This window comes from Mesoplodon mirus (assembly GCF_964341445.2).
Source record: "Mesoplodon mirus genome assembly, chromosome: 16".
In the NCBI taxonomy this organism is placed as follows: domain Eukaryota; kingdom Metazoa; phylum Chordata; class Mammalia; order Artiodactyla; family Ziphiidae; genus Mesoplodon; species Mesoplodon mirus.
In genome coordinates, this window is record NC_138992.1 from 75,276,144 (window position 1) to 75,296,473 (window position 20,330).

At 44.6% G+C, this 20,330-nt stretch overlaps 1 protein-coding gene across 4 annotated transcripts in view; it reads right to left on the reverse strand.

Moving 5' to 3' along the window:
- Positions 1-20,330, reverse strand: part of RGS20 (regulator of G protein signaling 20) — a 74,038-nt gene that overhangs the window by 12,715 nt on the left and 40,993 nt on the right. For 3 of the 4 annotated variants that reach the window (XM_082601779.1, XM_082601776.1, XM_082601778.1), the window contains one exon: positions 4,058-4,206. In XM_082601779.1, coding sequence (XP_082457905.1) covers positions 4,058-4,206 — 149 coding nt within the window. Of the gene's footprint in view, positions 1-4,057; positions 4,207-10,146; positions 10,371-20,330 lie in introns of those variants that run through there. The other variant, XM_082601777.1, reaches the window with a different exon arrangement.

The window sequence follows — 20,330 nt, forward strand, 5'->3', positions numbered from 1 at the left end:
TCATGACGCCAGGGCTAACAGTTTCAGTAAATGATGGTTTCTTAAAACAAAAACAAAAACGAATTTGAAAGGCATCTGGGTGCTACGCTCTCTGCAGGAGTATTAATACTGCCCGACGTCACAGACTTCTTTCGTAAGAGAAAACAGTACTACACAGCGGGTATGAAAAAGCAAAGAGGAAAAGGAAGGATGAATTTGACACAAGATTCTTAAAAGAACTGTAAGTTGTATTATGAATAAATAATGCAATATGTACTTAAGCTTTGGCATTTTTTCCATGTCTCATTTTTTTAAAAGTAGGAATATTTCTTAGGAGACAATGTGTTCTTGAAAAACAGTAATATATTTTGTGTCAACTTTTTGAACCTGAATTTATTTTTATTGTTAAAGTAGTATAAGAAAATGTTGATAGAAGCCAAAGTAGTTGCTCACCACTTTGAAGAAATATTCAATAAAAGAAGACCCCTGCTTAGGTCTCTTTTGGTAAAGTTTAGAGTTGTTATAAAGAGGAAAAATGTCTTCAGTCTTCTAGAAAGGAAAACAAAAAGTTTATTTTCAAGAGATCAAGACTCTGCATGACTTCTTTTATAAAATGAAACGCCTGAAGGCCAGAAAGCAGGATTCTAAGAAAGATAATACAAGGGCTTAGAAAACTAATTGCCATTTACCTTTCTTAAAAATGGATTCTTGTAAACGAATAAAAAAAATCACTCTGAAAAACAAAAATGGACTCACTGTGTACTATCAACATGGATAAATCTCAAAAGCATGTTGTGAAAAAAATCAAGGAAATCAAATATTGGAACAGTTGAAGTTTTCCACGCACTTTTTTCCCAACCTATGTCCCTCTTTCTTCTCCTGAGATAACCACCACACTTATTTTTGTGTTTTTTATCATTACAATTCACAGTTACCCTACCCTCTCTAAAAATGTATAAATAAAGAAAGAAAAATATATAGATATGCACATATTTCCAAACTTTGTAAATATGCATTGCTTTACAAGTTGCTTTTTCTCCTTTTTCTCCTTTAAAAGCACATGCATTTAAAAGCCGGATGGTGTCCCATTACATAACTACACCACAAAGCATCTATCCAGATATTTTCAGTTTTTCTCAATCAGATTAATGCTGTTATGACCCCTCTCACAGGGTGAATCATGATGCAATGAATGTTCATGTACAAGTCTTTGGATGAAATGTGTTTTTATTTTTCCTGCTAGCACATTTTAATATTTTAATGTAGCCAAATTTATGAATCTCTTCCTTTTACAGATTTTCCTCTTTCTTTTTAAAAGTAATTCTTCCCAACACCAAGATCATAAAGATATTATCTTGTGTCTTCCTCTTGGATATTCACGTTTAGGCTTTTAAGCCATCTGGAGTTGATCTTGGGAGATTAATTTTTTACATGATGCAATATAGGAATATAAATCTGTTTCTATGGATTTGGATACCAGGTAGGGTGACCAACCTTCCCAGTTTGTCTGGGGCTCATGGGTTTTCTGGGACATAGGACTTTCAATGCTGAAACCAATCAGGCAACTGGGATGAGCTGGTCACCTAATGCCAGGAATCTGGGTATTTGTAGAATAGCTCATTCTTTCTTTTGCTAAAGCCACCTTTTGCCACATGCTGATAAAGTTTTCAGTATTTTTTTTTTAATTTTTAAAAATTAAAAATTTTTTGGGGGTGCATTGGGTCTTTGTTGCTGTGCACGGGCTTTCTCTAGTTGTGGTGAGCGGGGGCTACTCTTTGTTGTGGTGCACGGGCTTCTCTTGTTGCGGAGCATGGGCTCTAGGCGTGTGGGCTTCAGTAGTTGTCACATGTGGGCTCTAGAGCGCAGGCTCAGTAGTTGTGGCATGCGGGTTTCAGTAGTTGTGGCTCGCGGGTTCTAGAGCGCAGGCTCAGTAGTTGTAGCACGCGGGCTCAGTAGTTGTGGCTCGCGGGCTCTAGAGCAAAGGCTCAGTAGTTGTGGTGCACGGGCTTAGTTGCTCCGCAGCATGTGGGACCTTCCCAGACTGGGGCTTGAACCCGTATCCCCTGCACTGGCAGGCGGATGCTTAACCACTGCGCTACCAGGGAAGCCCCAGTATTCCTTTTATTGTCTTCCCTTGATGCGGAAAAATCGATGTTCCATTTCTGACTAAGCATAAATGTCATTAATTTTGAAAGAAAATGTTCTTATAGTTTTTTCCTAAGAAAGACTGAGGTATTTGATTTGTTGATTGTTAACATGAGGTTATTTGTTTATGGCTTTGGATTTACACTTTCTAACACAAAATTAAATACCAAGTTTTACAGCTGTGTTTGCTTCTTTTGTATTCATCGGTGTTACTTGTTTCCCATGACTGCCCTCTGGGTTCACTTTTTACCCTTGAATGCATCCTTAGTTCTTTAGGGAGGGTCTGAAGGCAGTTACCTCTCTTGGCCTTTGTATGTCTGAAAATGACTTATGTTACCTACACTCCTGAGTTATAGTTTGACTAAGTTTTCTGTTACTTTGCTCCCGTACTTTGAAGACATTGCTCTCTTGTCTTTCGTAGACACACGTACCACGTGCTACACGGGTGCTGGCTGTGATGAGGATGTCCAGGTACAGATTTATATTTTATTTATAATTTATATTTTATTTGCCCTGGGTGACGTTAGCAGGAGGAGGCTGCTCTGGGATCCATCACCACCTGTCGCTCATACACCATCAGTCCCGGACATTGTTCAGGCCAGGGTCCCCACCTCCTGTGCCATCCCAAGGCACCAGAGCAGGGAAGGGGGGACGGGGTAAATGCCAGGTGGCATCCCTCCTGCACAGGGACACCTTTGCACACGTCTCAGGCATCATCTCACTGAGCCTGATGAGCAGAGTGAAAGGGTGGGAAAGGGGCCTCAGTGCAGTCTCTTCACCCCTGGCAGGTCCCCTCCCCGACTAGCGGGGGTCCTGGCAACCTCGGTGCGTCGGGGGTGCCAACGCGCCCTTTCCTCCCGTCTCCTGCCGGGTCCTCTAGACCCCTTGTCAGGGCTGAAGGCTCACTTTAAACTCCGGGCTGCTAGGCTCTGGTCAGCCACTCTCTCCCATATTCCCACTTGAGTCTGGGGTTCCATCCTGAATGAACAGACCTCCCAGCATCAGGGTAACATCCATCCTCAGAGGCACCGGCCTCGAACTTTTTGGAAATTAACACCAGCCCGAGGCAAGCAGGAACAGCCCAAACCGTCCTGGACTTTTCACCTTCAGCCTCCAGCCCGCCCACCCCCAGTTCTAATGGTTCTACCTCCCTGATCAATCCCAGTTTTCCTTCTTCTCCACGGGATAGTGAGGTCTGGTCTAACCTGCAGTCAAGCCCAAATAAATTTACAATAATTGAATTGCCTAAATCTATGCACGCATTTGGCTGTCACGAAGCACGTTTCATATCCAAGATTTCAGAAACGCAACCTAAGGTTCCTGTGATTTCTGGGTGTAAATCAGCCCCGTTTCTCCAGATCTTCAACGGTGACTCAAATGCTAAAGCTGTATCTCTTTTTTTAAAGCAATGATAGTGTGTCTTCCACTACTAGAAAGTGAGCCTATATTTTTAGATTTTCCTCTCTCTGTCAAGCTTAGTTTTTGACATTTTTCTTTATTAAAAACCAATATTGATAAAACAGAAGCAGCAGGATATACAATGCAGGCGCGTTCTCCTTCATAACCCTAAACGTAAAGACCCAGATTAAATCCCAAGCCCTCCATGAAGCCTTTGTTACCAGCTGGAGGGCCTTGAGTTCATTCCTTCCTGCTCAGATTTTCACGTTCAGTCGTCAGCTGCCTTGGCTTGCTCGTTAGGTATTTGATATACAGTAGTTAGCCTGATTTCGGGGGTTTGCATATGTCTCTCCAGGGCTAGGATGCAGCCTCCTCTTGGGTTGGTTTGTTTTTGCTGCCGTCCTTTACGGAACCCACAGCGGAGGCGGGCATACGGCAGTTGCTTCAAAGCACCTATGCATGCATCGGCAACCGGCACCATTCAGGGTGCCGTTGTCCCGCCGGGAGCGCGTCCACGAAGGGCCGCAGACCTTACCAAGAACAGCTGCAACAGCAGCACCAGCAGAAGCAGCAAGCGTCGGACCCCCGGCTCCCCGCTCCGCGCTGGCCTGCGGCGGGGGCCGCGGGCCCTGGGGCGGCGCACACCCGCCGCTTGCGCATCTCCATGCGTTCCGGTCCCGTCGGCTGCAACAGGGCAAGTAAAAGGGGGGCGGGGCAGAGTTAGCACCACAGAAGCTGGAGATTCCGATCCCACTGTCGTTTGGATCACGGGGAAGACGCAGTGTGACTCCCTCCACATCATTCCTGCGAATTCTGGTAAACTTTGGTGCGTACAGTCCATGCATTGACCCAACATTTATTCCCTGCCTGGAAGCACTGTGATAAATTCTACGAGTGAAACGACGAATGGGGGGTCCCTGTGCTAAGGCGCTCACAGCTGGATCAAGGAGACAGACGCTGGCATCGCATCCCTCGGACATCGCGGTGAGGACCTACCACAGGTGCGTTTCACAGCTCGAGTCCCCCCACCCCCGGCCCCCGCTGGACCATCGTGAGGGGGCAGTTACAGGGGCAGCTGGATCGCAGCTGCAAAGCCCTTGGAGCGGCGCCCGCGCGCAGTCCTGCTCAGGGATGCCCAGGACGCGAGCCCGGCTCAGGACAGTGACCCACACCCATCCTGCCACCTGTAGGGACGGTGCCCTGGCCTTCTTCCCTGGACATTGCGTGGCCAGAAACCGCTTCATCCCTCGCCTTGCCTGAGAACTACAGGAATGGTTGAAGGAGAGAAATATAAACGCAGCATAAGAAACGAGAAAGTGCCGTGTCCGTTTTTATTTTTGATACAATGGTTTGAATTGTTGGTAGGGTAAAAAAAAAAAACCTTAAGTAGATCCTTGGAATCAAATTCTGAATTTGATATTCTATTCCAACATTAGATTTATCTATCCCTACTATTACTTATCCTTATATGCTGTTGGACTTTGTTTTAATTATCATACTTTTATTGTATGTTTTCATATTGGGTAAGTTAAATTCTCTTCATGAATTAAAACCAGGGAGTTCCCTGGTGGCCTAGTGGTTAGGATACTGGGCTTTCACTGCTGTAGCCTGGGTTCAATTCCTGGCCAGGGAACTGAGATCCCACAAGCTGCCATGGCACAGGCAGGGCAAAAAAAAAAAAAAAAAAAAAGGTTATGAATTAAAACCAAAAAACCTTTTTGGCTGTTCTTGCCTGTTTGTGTTCCAGTGGAATTTTGGAATCAGCTCATCAATACCATGTGGGAATCTGATTAGGACCACACTGGATTTATGAGAAATATTTGTGAGAAATGACATCTGTTTCAGTACCTATCAGGGATGACTGTGTAATATGGAAGAACCATTGTTCTATTACAAGTTCATCACTAAAGGGATGTTGCCTATAAGCTTAAATGATACATAACAGCCCATCTCTCAGAACCCTGCCTCCCGGTCATGAGCATGAAGCTAAAATACCTTTGTTTAGCTCACAAGAAACATCCTGGCCCACAGGGTCCACCTGTGGATGGCTGCAGGAAGGAAGAAATGAACACAGCCCTTCCGGAGGTGACTAGAACCAGGAAGTGCTCGACTTTACTCCCTCCCCTTTGAGTACAAAAGAAGCTTGAACCCTAATTTGCGGAAGATGGTTCTTTGAGACCTTAGTCCACCAACTTCTTGGTCTGCTGGCTCTCCGGATAAAGGCGCTGTTCCCTGCCTCAACAGCCCGTCTCTTGATTTACTGGCCTGTCCTGCGGCGAGCATAGGAGCTTGGACGGTAACTACTACTCGGGATTGGCCCTTGTCTTTTAATCATCCTGGGATGTACGTTCCAAGACAGAACGAGAGACCCGCCAGAGGGATTTACTGTTCCTTCCTCCACAGCCACAACAGTTCTTACAACACCGTCCACAGCGCCCAGCCTGGGTGGTCCAGCCTCCTGAGTGGACCCCTTTGAATGCCCCTGGGGGAGAAGCCAGGCTCCTCTGGCATCACTTTCTCACCGCATCCGCGGCATTTCAGTGGAGCCAGAGCCTGACAAGGGTTTCACTTCATTCAGGACACGGAGAGGCAAGGACACGCCAACACAGTCTCCAAACAAAGATGCTTTCAGCCAAAGATGCTCCGGGTAACTTATTTTCTCAGAGATACCGATGCACCTTGCCTCATTAAAAACAAAATCCCCATTGCTTCTCAAAAGAAGGAAGGATTGTGACGTGGTCATGTCAGTGGGTTTCAACGTCCTTGCGAGACTGGGTCTCCCCAGTCGGTCATGAAATAGCTATTCATTTAAACCCTGTCTTATGTACAGTTCAAGAGTTGTCCTCAAACAGGTTCTGCATATTTTTGATAGGTTTTTTTCCTGAATATTTTAGAGGTCAATTTTTGCTGCTGTTGTAAATACCTCCCCCAGCCCCATGTTTCTAAATAGTTACTTCAGAGTCTAGGCAGGCTAATGACACTCTATCTGACCTCTCTATTGACTTCTCTTAGTTTTAGGAGTCTTCCTGTTAATTCTCTTGTTAGAATCTCTTGTTTCCTAGTTAGATACTGTCTATAAATAATCACACTTTACTTCCTGTCCCTTTCCAAGGTATATACCTCTTTCCTCTCCTTGGTCTTACTTCACTGGCCAGGAAGTTCAGTAAATACTGAAAAGTAGAAATACTGTCAGGCACTTTTGTTTTCTTCATGACTTTAATGAGAAGACTGACAGTATTTTCCCTGTATGTGTGACGTGTGTCAGAGTTTTCTGGGAGAAGATAACTTTACCAAGTTAAGCACGTTTTCTTATATTGCTTACATAGTATAAAGTAAGTTGTGCCAGCCTATCTTAATAGTTAACATATTTTATTTGCTTGTACACACCTATTTCTTTGTAAATACAGTTGTCCCTCAGCACCCATGGGGGACTGGTTCCAGCACCCCCAGGATACCAAAGTTCACAGATGCTCAAGTCCCTTACATAAAATGATGTGGTATTTGCACATAACCTGTGCACATCCTCCTGGATGCTTTAAATTATCTCTAGATTACTTGTAATACCTAATACAATGTAAAGGCCATGTGAATAGTTGCCAGTGCAAGGCAAAATTCAAGTTTTGATTTTTGGAACTTTCTGCAGTTTTTCCCAGTATTTTTGATCTGAGGTTGGTTGAATCCACGGATGCAGAACCTGGGGATAAAGAGTGCCAGCTTGGGCTTCCCTGGTGGCGCAGTGGTTGAGAGTCCGCCTGCCGATGCAGGGGACACGGGTTCGTGCCCCGGTCCAGGAAGATCCCACATGCCGCGGAGCAGCTGGGCCCGTGAGCCATGGCCGCTGAGCCTGCGCGTCCGGAGCCTGTGCTCTGCAATGGGAGAGGCCACAGCAGTAAGAGGCCCGCGTACCGCAAAAAAAAAAAAAGATCTTTTGAGATGATCATATGAATTTCCTCCTTTGAATAGTTAATGAAGTGAATCACATTAATGCATTTCTTTTTTTTTTCTTTGGCCGCGCTGGGTGGCATGTGGGATCTTAGTTCCCTGACCAGGCATCGAACCTGAGCCCCCTGCAGTGGAAGCACAGAGACCTGACCACTGGACCGCCAGGGGAGTCCCAAATGCATTTCTTTTTTTCTTTTTAATTTAATTAATTAATTAATTAGGCTGCATTGGGTCTTCGTTGCTGTGCACGGGCTTCTCATTGTGGTGGCTTCTCTTGTTGTGGAGCACGGGCTCTAGACGCGCGGGTTTAAGTAGTTGTGGCACGTGGGCTCAGTAGTTGTGGCTCGCGGGCTCTAGAGCGCAGGCTCAGTAGTTGTGGCGCACGGGCTTAGTTGCTCTGTGGCATGTGGGATCTTCCTGGACCAGGGCTCGAACCCGTGCCCCCTGTGTTGGCAGGCGGATTGTTAACCACTGTGCCACCAGGGAAGCCCCCCAAATGCAGTTCTTAATGTTGAATCACACTTACCTTACTAAGTAAACTCTTGTTGGGTCTAAAAGATGATTATTCTTTTATTATACTGCTGAAATTGATTTGGTAATATTTTTTAGGGAGTTTTAAAATCTATTTATCTTTGTTTTTTTCTAAGAGAATTATTTTTTCCCTGAAGATATGTAGAATCTGCCAGTAAAATTACTAGAACCTTTTGGGCATAGCTTGCTGACGATGTTTTCAATTTACTCTTTGATTTCTGTTCTTTTCATAGCTTCTTCCCGGCCTTGAGTCAACATGGTATTTTTCATTTTTTGAAAAAAATCCATCCCTTTCATCTAGTTTTCAAATTTACTGGAACTTTTCATTATTAGTCATCTTAATTGTCAGATCGAGATGCTTTAAATTACAGCAGGCTTGTTCAAAATGCAAATAGGTAGTTGCTTATGGGAGAGTTGCATATTTAGTGTCACTAAATATTTGTAGAGAATTAATTTTTCTAACATCTTTATTGGAGTATAATTGCTTTACAATGGTGTGTTAGTTTCTGCTTTATAACAAAGTGAATCAGTTATACATATACATGTGTCCGAGAATTAATTTTTAAAATGTCATAGCTAGTTAATATGAAGACTAACAACATACATTAAATGAATGCTACCTATTTACAAGATTTAAAAAATATGCCATTGTCAATTATGTTAGTTCAGCTCATCCTTTCAGACACTGATATGTGGTCTGATTAGCCAAACTAGCTTGCATCTTTTTCTTCGCCTCCATCTTATGTGTGGGAGAACTCCACACACATTTCATTGCCATTTGCTTTTTCTAAGTAACATGGAATCAGTGCTCCTTTGCTAGTGCTATTCTATTCTTCCCCTGGTGTGTGTCTGGCACAGACTGCTGGCCATCATTTCAGTGTCTGTTGGGATGACCCAAGCATGCCACATACATGAGGCCCCAGTAACTGGCTGCCTTTGCTTGAGGATTCCGAGGCTTAAAAGTTAGATGAATGTAAAACCAATGTCAGTGACCTCCGAAACATTTTCTATAATTTATGACAGCCTGAGGAAATGGGAAAAACAGGTTGGCAGTTTATTAACTATTTGGATCTTAGCTAAGAGATGATCCTACTCAATCATTGCTTTTCCAGTCCTAGGAACCCAGCATTCAAGAGAATTCTTTCAAAGTTCAAGCAAAAGCCAAGGTAAATAAGGTAAATTCTTTTTTTTTTTAGCTGCACTGGTTCTTCGTTGTGGTGTGGTGGCTTCTCACTGCGGTGGCTTCTCTTGTTGAGAAGCATGGGCTCCAGGCACGCAGGCTTCAGTAGTTGCGGTGCATGGGCTCAGTAGTTGTGGCTCGCGGGCTCTAGAGTGCAGGCTCAGGAGTTGTGGCGCACGGGCTTAGCTGCTCCATGGTATGTGGGATCTTCCCAGACCAGGGCTCGAACCCATGTCCCCTGCATTGGCAGGTGGATTCTTAACCACTGCGCCACCAGGGAAGTTCCCCAAGGTAAATTCTTAATCTTGATCGCAATCTTCTGGTAATTTGGAGTTGAAAGCAGTAACTAGTTAGAAAAAATTTTAACCAGACCATGATTAGCTCAGGAAAGTTATTTCTTATTTTCTGGTAAGCTTGAACTTGGTGGTTGGATTCCATGAATAGCTATTTATTTTCATTATGGTTTCCAAATTCTAAAAATAGCCATTATTGAATTACTCATTGGGAATATGATGAAACATCAAGTATTGTGTGAAAAAAATCTTGTGAAAAAATCTTATCTCTTAGAAGGGGCTGAGACCTGAGCCCATGTTCCATGAGGTGTAGAATCATAGACAAGATCCTGATGAAGGAGAACCAAGAACCTTAAAGGACATACATTCAAAACTATCCTCAGCGACCTTTAGAAACACAGTCTTATCATCAGTAGGACACGATGGGCTCTGAAAGAGTTAAGCCAGAACATAAGGAAATTTGAGAGGAGAAATTCCTCTGCGTGTCCCGAGCTCTCTCTCTTTATAAAGACATCCTAATCCAGTATGACCTCATCTTCTCTTGATTACATCTGCAAAAGCCCTTTTTCCAAATAAGGCCACATTTACAAGTGCCGGGGTTAGGACTTTGTCTTAGCCCGTTAGAGCTGCCATAACAAAAGACCACAGACTGGGGGCTTATAAACAATAGATATTTACTTCTCACAGTTCTGGAGGCTGGAAGTCTGAGATCAGGGAGCCAGCAGGTCACAATCTGGCGAGGGCACTCTTCCTGGTGGTTCAGAGCTGGCACCTTCCTGCTGTGTCCTCACAAGGTGAAGGGGACTGGGGATCTCTCTGGAGCCTCTTTTACGAGAGCATTCATCCCACTCATGAGGGCTCCCAAGGGCTCCACCAACTAACACCATCATCTTTAGGGGTTAGGATTTCAACCTATGAATTTTGTTGGGGGGGGGACACAAACATTTAGCCATATTAGACTTCAACATATTTTGGGGGGATACAATTTAACCCACGACAATGTCTAACATAGTCAGGGGCTCCTGTGAAGCCATTTTAATGCTTCTTTCCAGAATGAATCATCCCCATTTGCGTCCAGATGACTGGCTACTTTAATCTAGAGCTGAGCTGATGACACAAGGTGATACTTTATTAATGATGTTATACTAAAAGTCATTTTAAAAATGAAAATAACACACACCCATGGTAGGAAAAACCAGACAATACTGAAGGATTTGCTATGAAAACTCCTAAAGCAAAACATCATTATCTGTTTTTTGTATGTCCTTCCAGATAGCTACACACATTTATACACTTTTAAGAAAATGGGAGCACAGTATACACACCACCCCGTGCCTCTCTTTTTCACCTGACAAAGCACTGAGGTTCTTTTCACATTAGGACACATACGTGGTCTACCGCCCACACCGGAGTGAATTAGGTTTCTCCAACTTAAGTGTCTCAGAAAAGACAAAGGCACAACCCAAATGCTTTGCTTCTCAAGTAATGATTTGTTTCTATTGTGTTTGGGTATACCCAGAATATTTGTTCATTTATTCGAGAAATGAAAACAGGTAGAAAAGTAGAGTCTAATACCACCTTAAGGGATTCTCTTATCCCTTCTGTGGGTGGGTTCAGTCATCACACTGAAGCGAGCACAGAAGGGCTGGAACCTCTGTGCTCAGAAGAGTGGATGGTAAGAAGAGGTTGGCTGAATGAATGAACACTTCAAACAAAAACAGATGCTTTGTTTAACATCATACCTCATATAAAATAAGGACTGTACTTCTGCTGTGCTAAAGAGTTTCACTGTACCACATATAGAAAAAGTCGTTCCATTAACATCCCACCTGAAAGGTCTGATTGGTTGAGCAGTATTCAAGGCTAATTAAGAGAATAATGCTCATATTTTTATGGGGTTTTACAGATTCCAGGAGACTTTTATATGTATCACCTAATTTCTTCCTTCCCACAATTTCGTTAGCCAGGAAAGACAGTTATTAATTCCTCTTTTCAGTAAAGAAACCAAGGCTTAAAGAGGCTTAACTCACCCCCTGAGGTGACACAGATGACCTGTAGCCCAGGTCACCGAGCCCTCAGCCAATGCTCTTTCTTCGTACCAGCCTGTCAGTCCAAGGGACTCTTTCAGAAATTTGATAGCTCAGTGCAGACACGTGCATTTTAAAATACACTAATGTGATAATAGTTCCAGTTATGATGCTTACTTTTACCTGAACATGATCTAATCTATCTAATTTTTAGGCCAAAGGAGCTAAAGTGACTTGTCCACAGACACATGGCTAGTTGATAGCATATGTGGGATTAGAATTCACAAACACACACACAGAGTCATTCTTTCTCTCCAATACATTATGCTGTTTCCCTTGAGACTGCAGATATTTTTATTTTTTTATCTTTTACTTTAAAAAAAATTTAAACCATTTTTAAAAACTGAAGTATAGTTAATTTACAATGTTGTGTTAGTTTCAAGTGTACAGCAAAGTCATTCAGATATATATATATTTCAGATTCTTTTCCATTATAGATATTACAAGATATTGAGTAGAGCTCCCTGTGCTATACGGTAGGTCCTTGTTGGTTATCTATTTTATATATAGTAGTGTGTATATGTTAATCCCAAACTCCTAATTTATCTCACCCTGGTAACCATAAGTTTGTTTTCTATGTCTGTGAGTCTATTTCTATTTTGTAAATAAGTTAATTTGTATCACTTTTTTAAGATTCCACATATAAGTGATATCATATGATATTTGTCTAACTTACTTTACTTAATATGATATTTTTAGAAACGTTAACATGCACTTATGTCTTTAGACATTCCAATCAGTTTTTTCATTTCTTTTGGCCCAAAATGCAGAAACCATTTGCAAATGAAATTGCAGATATAAGACTTCATCAAAGGCAAAAGATTAATTTAAACCTGAGCTTGAAAATAAACTAATTTTTAAAAAACAAACAAAAATCCCCAACAAAACATGAATACATGCTGGTGAACATTCAACTAGGCTTCTATCCGGAACACAGAGGTACAGAGAAATCACAGCTCCTCTGAACTTCCCAATCCTCTTCCCACCCCCAGAAATAACCAGCTTTAAGGTTTGATGTGATTCTTTCCAGGACCACGTCTATGAAATTAAGAACGTGTAATTAACTTTAGTTTAAAACATAGTTTTAGTATGCTTATCTAAATGGCCTTGGATGCTGTGTGTGACTCTGTGCCTTATATTTCTTACTTTAAAAATGTCTCAGAAATCTTCCTGGACAGGACATGTAGCTCTATCTCATTCATTCAATAGTTGGCTAGTACCTCATAATTTAGATGCCTAGATGTATCATAATGTAACTACTGTTACCCCCAGAGACCACAAAAGATTGGCAGATTTGATTATATAAAAATGCTAAACTTCAGAGCCATGAGCAAATATAAACAAGGCTGCCCCTGCCAAATATGAGAAAGTTTAAGTATCAATAAGAATATTACCTGCAATGAACTGAAACATCATATGTGTGTAAAGCCGTGATTTCATAGTGATACTGAAACATTCACTGTTACTTTTAGAAAATGTTAGGGAACCAACTGATTTTGAAAACTGGTGAATAAGGACAGAGAATCAAGTCTTTATTCTGCCTTTTCCTACACAAACATTACTTCAGGGTAATCCAAGAGTTGGTAAGAAGTTTCTCTTTAGAAAAGTTTACTATCTAATAAATGAAGGAGAATCTCCCTCCTGGACCGTAAGTATCCAGCCTCCTCTCACAGCACTCTGCTTGGGCGGTCATTTTACCTTATTTCTTCAGTCTCGCCCTAGAAAGATCCCTCTCGATATTTTTTGGAGCCTGTTCAAATGGCCAGGTCTTTGTTGCTGTTCTGTATTAGGAACAAAGCTCCTTTCCTCCGGAGCCACATCTGTTCATTTTTCTTTTGCTGTTTTCTGAGCTTCCCTTGACTGGTACCAACGTGCATCAAAAGAACGATCTTCCAGGAATCTTCTCTGCACAGCATCCTCCAGAGACACTCTCATTTCCTTGTTCTCTGCAGTAATGTTTCTGAGCATTTAGCCCAATTTGCTCCTAATTTTAGCCTCCTTTTGGTCTTTCTACCTTCTAAGTTTTCCCAGCCTGGGAAAGCTTTTTCTAACACACTTCCCCTCTGGATGCAAAAGATGATTCTTCACAGATTCACGTTAGTTATAGGCTCTGCACTGACCCTGCCTGCAGGGCGGGCACATCCAGGGTGTGCTCGGTGGTGGTGGTGACATGGTGGAGGGTTGGGTGGGCCTCCTGCAGGTTCTCCTTGGGGTCTGGTGCTCACCCCGGGGGCGGGGGTGGAGGAAGCTATGATCCAGGTCCCTCTCAGCCCAAGCCTCTCACCCCTGGTAGGACTGGAAGAAATCCAGGGCACAGGCTGGGGAAGGGACTGTTAAAAGGGACTTGTTCGTGAGGGAGGAGGGCCAATCTGGTGTGCTGAGCACGAGGCTTACAGAACCCAGATGGGAGCTATTTCTGAGGATGAGGGGCTTTGAGGCTGACTAATCCGACAGGAAGTCTTTTTTGGCTGCTGATTCTCTTTCATTCAAGAATGTACACAATGGGGACTTCCCTGGCGGTCCAGTGGGTAAGACTCCACGCTTCCAATGCAGGGGGTGCGGGTTCGATCCCTGGTCAGGGAACTAAGATCCCACATGCTGCACGGCATGGCCAAAAAAAAAAAAGAAAAAAAAGTCTACACAATGGATAAACAAGGTCCTACTGTAGAGCACAGGGAACTCTATTCAATATCCTCTGATAAACCATAATGGAAAAGAATATGAAAAAGAATATATATATGTATAACTGAATCACTTTGCTGTACAGCAGAAATTAACACAGCATAGTAAATCAACTAGACTTCAATAAAATTAAAAAAGAATCTACACAATGGAGTTTGAAAAACAGACCAAGTGAAAGCAGCAGGGAAGATTTCACTGCTGAACTCTCCCTGGGTTTAGCCACCTGCTCTGAAAACAGCCACAGGTGAATCCATCTTTCTCTGAATCACATGCTCCAGGCATAAACACGGATCACCTGAAGCCAATTAAGTCACAAACAGGCCCTCTGCCTGCTCAAGACTCGCACCTGTTATGAGCAGCTGGGAAATGAAATGAATCCAGTCAATAGCAATGTTTCTACTGTTTCGTGGGACCTTGAAGTCAGCGGGTTTTAAGTTGGAGAATGCTGGCAGGTTATCCTGTGGCACACTCATCACCAGAAAGAATCCAACTCACTCTGGCTCATGAAATATTAAGGACGAGCTGGAATTACGTGCATTAACTTCAGCACAAATAGACCAAAAATCAAATCAAAGCTGTGTCTTCCACTTCATATGACACAGAAAGCTAACAATTTTTAGTAGCTAGTGGGTTTTAGAGGGAGAGAGCTTAACGCTTCCTCTGTGCAAAACTATGAGTTCTCAAAATTTTCTCTTTTGGTTTTATTGTCTGAATAATTTTGGGACTATTTTAAGAAAAAGCTGGTTCACTGTTCTAGTAAGGGAAGTCAACCGAAAGCTTAATAATAATAGACTTTTTAGAATTATGATTACTCCCAGATGGATGCTTACACATGTCCTTAGCTTTTAAAAAACTACTGACGTATGTGACCATCTGTTTTTCAGTGACTTTGAATGGAAATCTTTACTATTTTGTTGATCTCGCTGTCGCCAAGTTTGTAACTTGAACCACCAAAGGTTTTAAGACTATGACAGTAATGTCTTTTTCTTCTGTTGTTACTAAATGAACATACTGTATGACTCAACTTTTACAACTGCCTTCGGGAATTATTAGAAATAATAAGAAAGTCCGATTGGAAGGAAATTAATAAATTATGCATGCTTTTACTTGTTCTTTCTTAATACCAATCAGCAATTACAGAGTATTTTGCCAAGTAGTGATTGAAATCTTGACCATGGGCTTTCCGTACCCCAGGAGGCCATGGGAGTTTCTCAAGGAGACTGTAGGTGGCTGCCTCCCCGATGACCGCTTAGCCCAGGGCACCTCTGAAAGAACTGCACACTTATTAAATCTTTGCTGTGGGGCTGTTTCAGGCAATTTTCAAGTCGCTGAAGAGTGTGAATTCTCAAGTTTGGGTGACAATTTCTGCTAGCTTTTTAGTATTTCAAGGAAATAAAGTAAAGCAAGGAATAGGCTCTCTAAGAAGAATGTGCTTTGGCTTGGGAAATACATTTTCCTTTTGGACAGCTGAGAAGGGAAGGCTGAGGGCAGAGGGACAGGCTGCCTGATGCTGCTCTGGCTTGGGCTCTGAAGAAGCACGGAGACGGCCACGTTGTCAGCCTGGGTCATCGGGTTACAGACCTTGCCAACAGCACAGGCAGAAGCCAGTCGGGAATATGGTTTGCCTCTCGCAGTTTCTTGTGTGCTATGGCTCAGGGACCTAACCGTTGTGGAAGGTGGCTTGCTGGAGTGCAGATGTAGCCGAGGTTAAAATGATAATCTGTATACCCTCTATATATTTACAGAGAATAGAGACCCTGGCAAAGCTGTTCTCTGCTTTTAGGAGTCAGAAAAGTGCTTGCCTTGAGGATGGAGTTCGCGGAGCTGGAAACATGCTGTTGTACAGTGCAGGCATTCGTTACACAGGCGTGTTTGGTTTGTGAAAATGTACCAAACCATATGTGCGCTTTTCTATTTGTAGGGCATCATTTTAAAGAAAGCTAAAAACGCAATCGGGAAAGGCTAGCAGGAGACAGGGTAATGGAAGTGGGGGGGGGACCCTGCTTTTATAATCACCGGGATACCTGTCCCCGGCCAGGGCACTGACCGCATGAGCCTCGCAAGGACCACGGGGTAGTGAACACGGGCCTGGGAAGCCCTCCCACTCGAAGCGTGGACGGACTCCAGATGCCTGCTTGCCCCTCTCTCCTATTTAGGTGTTCCTTCGTGATTTTCCTCCGCTGCAAGGTGTTTTCCTTGTCCTCCCAGTGTTTTTGACCCTTGTGTCACAGAACTGGAAAGCATTATGAGGAGGAAGCTTTCAAAGAAAAATAATGATGGAGGTGGTGTCTGTTTGATGCAGAAATCCTACACAGTTCTTTGCCTAAATCTGGTGACCAATAGGCACAATCACGCTTATTGAAAAGGACTTTCGTATTGTCCAGCATCCTGAGATACTGTCAGCAAGACATCAGGAGAAATGGTAGAGGGGATCCCTTCCCAACATCCTTCCTGGCTGCTCCGTTTCATGGTTTCCCAAATGTTGAAGATACACCAAGTCTTTGTCTGATGGCTTCTCAGGAGGTTCAGGTAAAGAGCGACCCAGTTATAAATCTAGTGTAAAGAGGTTAAAAATACGACTTGCGCTTGTTTTCAGGGTGTTCTCCTGTTGAACTGACCACAAACATGTACTGAGCGCCCCCTGTATGCATGAGCGCTGCAGGCGCTGGACCACCGGGGTGAACTAGACTGTTTCTGCCAAGGGTTCCAGTAAGAGAGACAGACACAAGCCATGAAAACAAATAGGTTGCAGAACTCCAGGTCCGAGAAGTGTTGCCAAGATGGGAAATGGTTGAGACCCCAGAGCATGACGTGGGGATGACAGTCACAGTCAGGGCCTCGGGGCGTCTCTGAAGAGTGAGGGGTCTCTGAGGAAGGGGCACCTGAGGAGAGGACTGTGACATGGCGTGTGGGGCGCGAGGCTTCTAAGAAGGAACTGCAACCACAAATGAGATGGGCATGTCCCTGGATCACGCAGGAAGTGTGGAGGAGGAGGAAGGATGGAGGCTGCTGAGGACAGGTGAGCACAGGTGAGGACAGGTGAGCACAGGTGAGGACAGGTGAGCACAGGTAAGGACAGGTGAGCACAGGTGAGCACAGGTGAGCAAAGGTGAGGGCCAGGGAGGGGGGAATGGGCCGGAGGCCTCAGAGACCAGGGAGCCTGTGGAGGAAAGGATCAGAGCGGGTGAGCGGGCGGGAAGGGTGGTGCGGTCATGGCGCGGGGATGGGGTCTGAGGACGAGGTTTCCCAGGAGGTGCGGGCGGTCATCGCCGACTCCAGGGATGGATGAGGTGGGGGCTGACGTTGCGGGAGGGCAGTGGACTTCTGGGGTCGAGAAATCAAGGCGCTGGGAGACCAGAGTACAGCACAGGTCACTGACAAGGATGCTGAAGAAACAGAATGATGACAGGAACGGCGCTGGAGAGGAAATGATGCCCACATGCTAGAGTCTTCTACGTGAGGGGCAGGGACCAGAGGGCGAGCGGATGCTGGAGGGGGCGGTGCTGGGGGCTCGGTCTAGGACATGCATTCAGGAGAAGTGTCTTCTTTATTGTGGTAAATGCACGTGAGAGAAAACACACCACTTTAACCATTTTTAGGTGTACGGCTCAGTGGTGCCAAGCGCATTCGCTGTTTTCCGACCCTCACCTCCATCCAGCTCCAGAGCTCTTTGTCTTCCCAAACTGAAACTCCGTCCCCGTTAGACACTGACTTCCCCCCTCCCCCAGCCCCTGGCCCCCACTGTTCTACTCCCTGTCTCTGTGAATGTGACTCTTCTAGTTTCCTCAGATAAGAAGAATCCTAAAATATGTGTCTTTTTGTGACTGGCCTATGTCACTTAGCGTAATGTCTTCAAGGTTCCTCACGTTGTGTCCCGTGTCAGACCTAAGAGGGAGGGTTTTGGGGGAAGACAGTGAGGAAGTGTCTTGGGAATGGCAACGGGAGCAAAGAGACACCCATGTGACTCCTAGGAGTGGACGTAAATGGTGCAATGTCAGCAGAAAAGTGTCCCCGATTACCAGGGCCGTGGGAGAAGCGCTGTCCTCGGAAGAGTTGCCACACTTCAGGGAGAGAAAAGAGGGGAGGGACATCGGGGGACAATGTGGGGAACTAGGGGCATCTTGCTGACGACTGACTGGGTCCCAGGGAGCACAGTGGGCGTGGTGGAGGGGCACCAGATGAGGTCAGATCACGGGACAAGCAGCCCTGCGCTGACCAGGATCAGAGAGGCCCAAGGGGGTTTAACTGGGGGCTCCTGCATGTCTCGGGCTTCCAGCCCACAGCTGACACTTACAGAAGGATCACTGGAAAACATGAGCAATCGATCAAGAATTTTAAACGCTGGAAAACATGAGCAATCGATCAAGAATTTTAAAAAGTCGTGTAGTGGGAACGTAGGAAAAGCCATCGTGGGCTTGTGGGAACGTAGGAAAAGCCATCGTGGGCTTTCAAGTCAGAGGTCCTTCCAGTCTGACCTTTATATTTGTGAGGTCTGGACCAAATTCCCTCACCTTTCCAAGCCCCCCACCTCCTCATTTGTATGATATGAGCTACACTGAGATTTGATAAAAGTAGTAAATGAGAGAATGTACATGAAAGGTCTCTGAAACCATGAAGTGCTAATCCAATGCCATAATTATTCCTGACTTAGTACTTACTGATGACATTTAATGTAGAAGACTATGGTAAGTCCTTAAATTGTGTTCTAAGATCATAAACAAATGGATCCTATGCCTTTGGGTCTATATTTGGTGGAGTCAACTAGCGAGGCCCCTACCTGTTCAGTCTCAGACATCTGGCACCTTGACTATTCACCAGCCTACAAGCAACCTAAACTGCCTCTGAGGGAAGGCAAGCAATGACCAAAAGAGCTGAGAAAAGCTAAGGATGGGAAGACTAGAGAAGAGGGATGTAAATCTGTTGGCTTGTCGATCAGAGCAAAAGAATCTGCACTGTGACGTGCAGGGAAAGGATTTCCGTGGCACTTTTTCCCCCCAAATACACACTTCAAGATTTCTGATAAATACTGTGGTTCTGGGCTATGATGTAGCATTTCCCTCCGGAGCCGGGCACTGGTCCCCTTATGGACCACACCCCAGCGCTGTGGGATACGCTTGTGCTTTCACTGGGGAAGCCCGAGGAAGGCCCGCTGTGGACGGAGGAGGAAGAGGTGTGGGCCCAGCCCTGGCTTTCCCACCATCAGGCTGTGTGACCTCAGCAATCAGCCACCTCCCCGGGCCTCGGCTTTCTCACCTGCAAAGGCTCACTAAGCTCTTCTTGTTATTCTATGACGCTGTCATTCCCTGGGTAAACTATGCAAACATTACCAAATGAAAAAAGCCAGATATAAAAGGCCACATATTATATGATTCTATTTATATGAAATTTCCAGAACAGGCAACTCTGTAGAAACAAAAAGTAGATCAGTGGTTGCCAGGGGCTGCTGGAGAAAGAGACTTGGTGAGTGACAATTACCTGCGGTAGGTTTCTTCTTAGAATGATGAAAATGTGAAAATGTTCTAAAGTGGATTATGCTGATAGTTACACACTGTGAATATACTAAAAGCCCTTGAACTCTGCATGTCTAATGGGTGTGACCTTACATAAATCACTTGCCTGAGCTGAGCTTCTGTTGGCCAAGTCATTCCCACTTTCTGTTTCATGAAGTTCATGTGAGTCAGGTACAGTGGCTAATTGGGCATTGTTCATTTTGTTGGGTATGGCAGTGGCATTCCATGACTGACAGCTGAGACACATGAGAAGAGGAAAGAAAAATACCCAAGGAAGAAGGGAGAGAGAAGAGAGCGGGGACCAGCGGCCGTGCTGCGCTAGCGTGCCCGAGCACAGAGATGATGCCGGGGAGACAGGGATAAGGGTATCCCACAGCGCTCGGGCGTGGTCCATAAGGGGACCAGTGCCCGGCTCCGGAGGGAAATGCTACATCATAGCCCAGAACCACAGTATTTATCAGAAATCTTGAAGTGTGTATTTGGGGGGAAAAATTGCCACGGAAATCCTTTCCCTGCACGTCACAGTGCAGATTCTGCAAGTTACAGTGTGGAATCCAGATGAACATGCCGGGCATTTTACGTA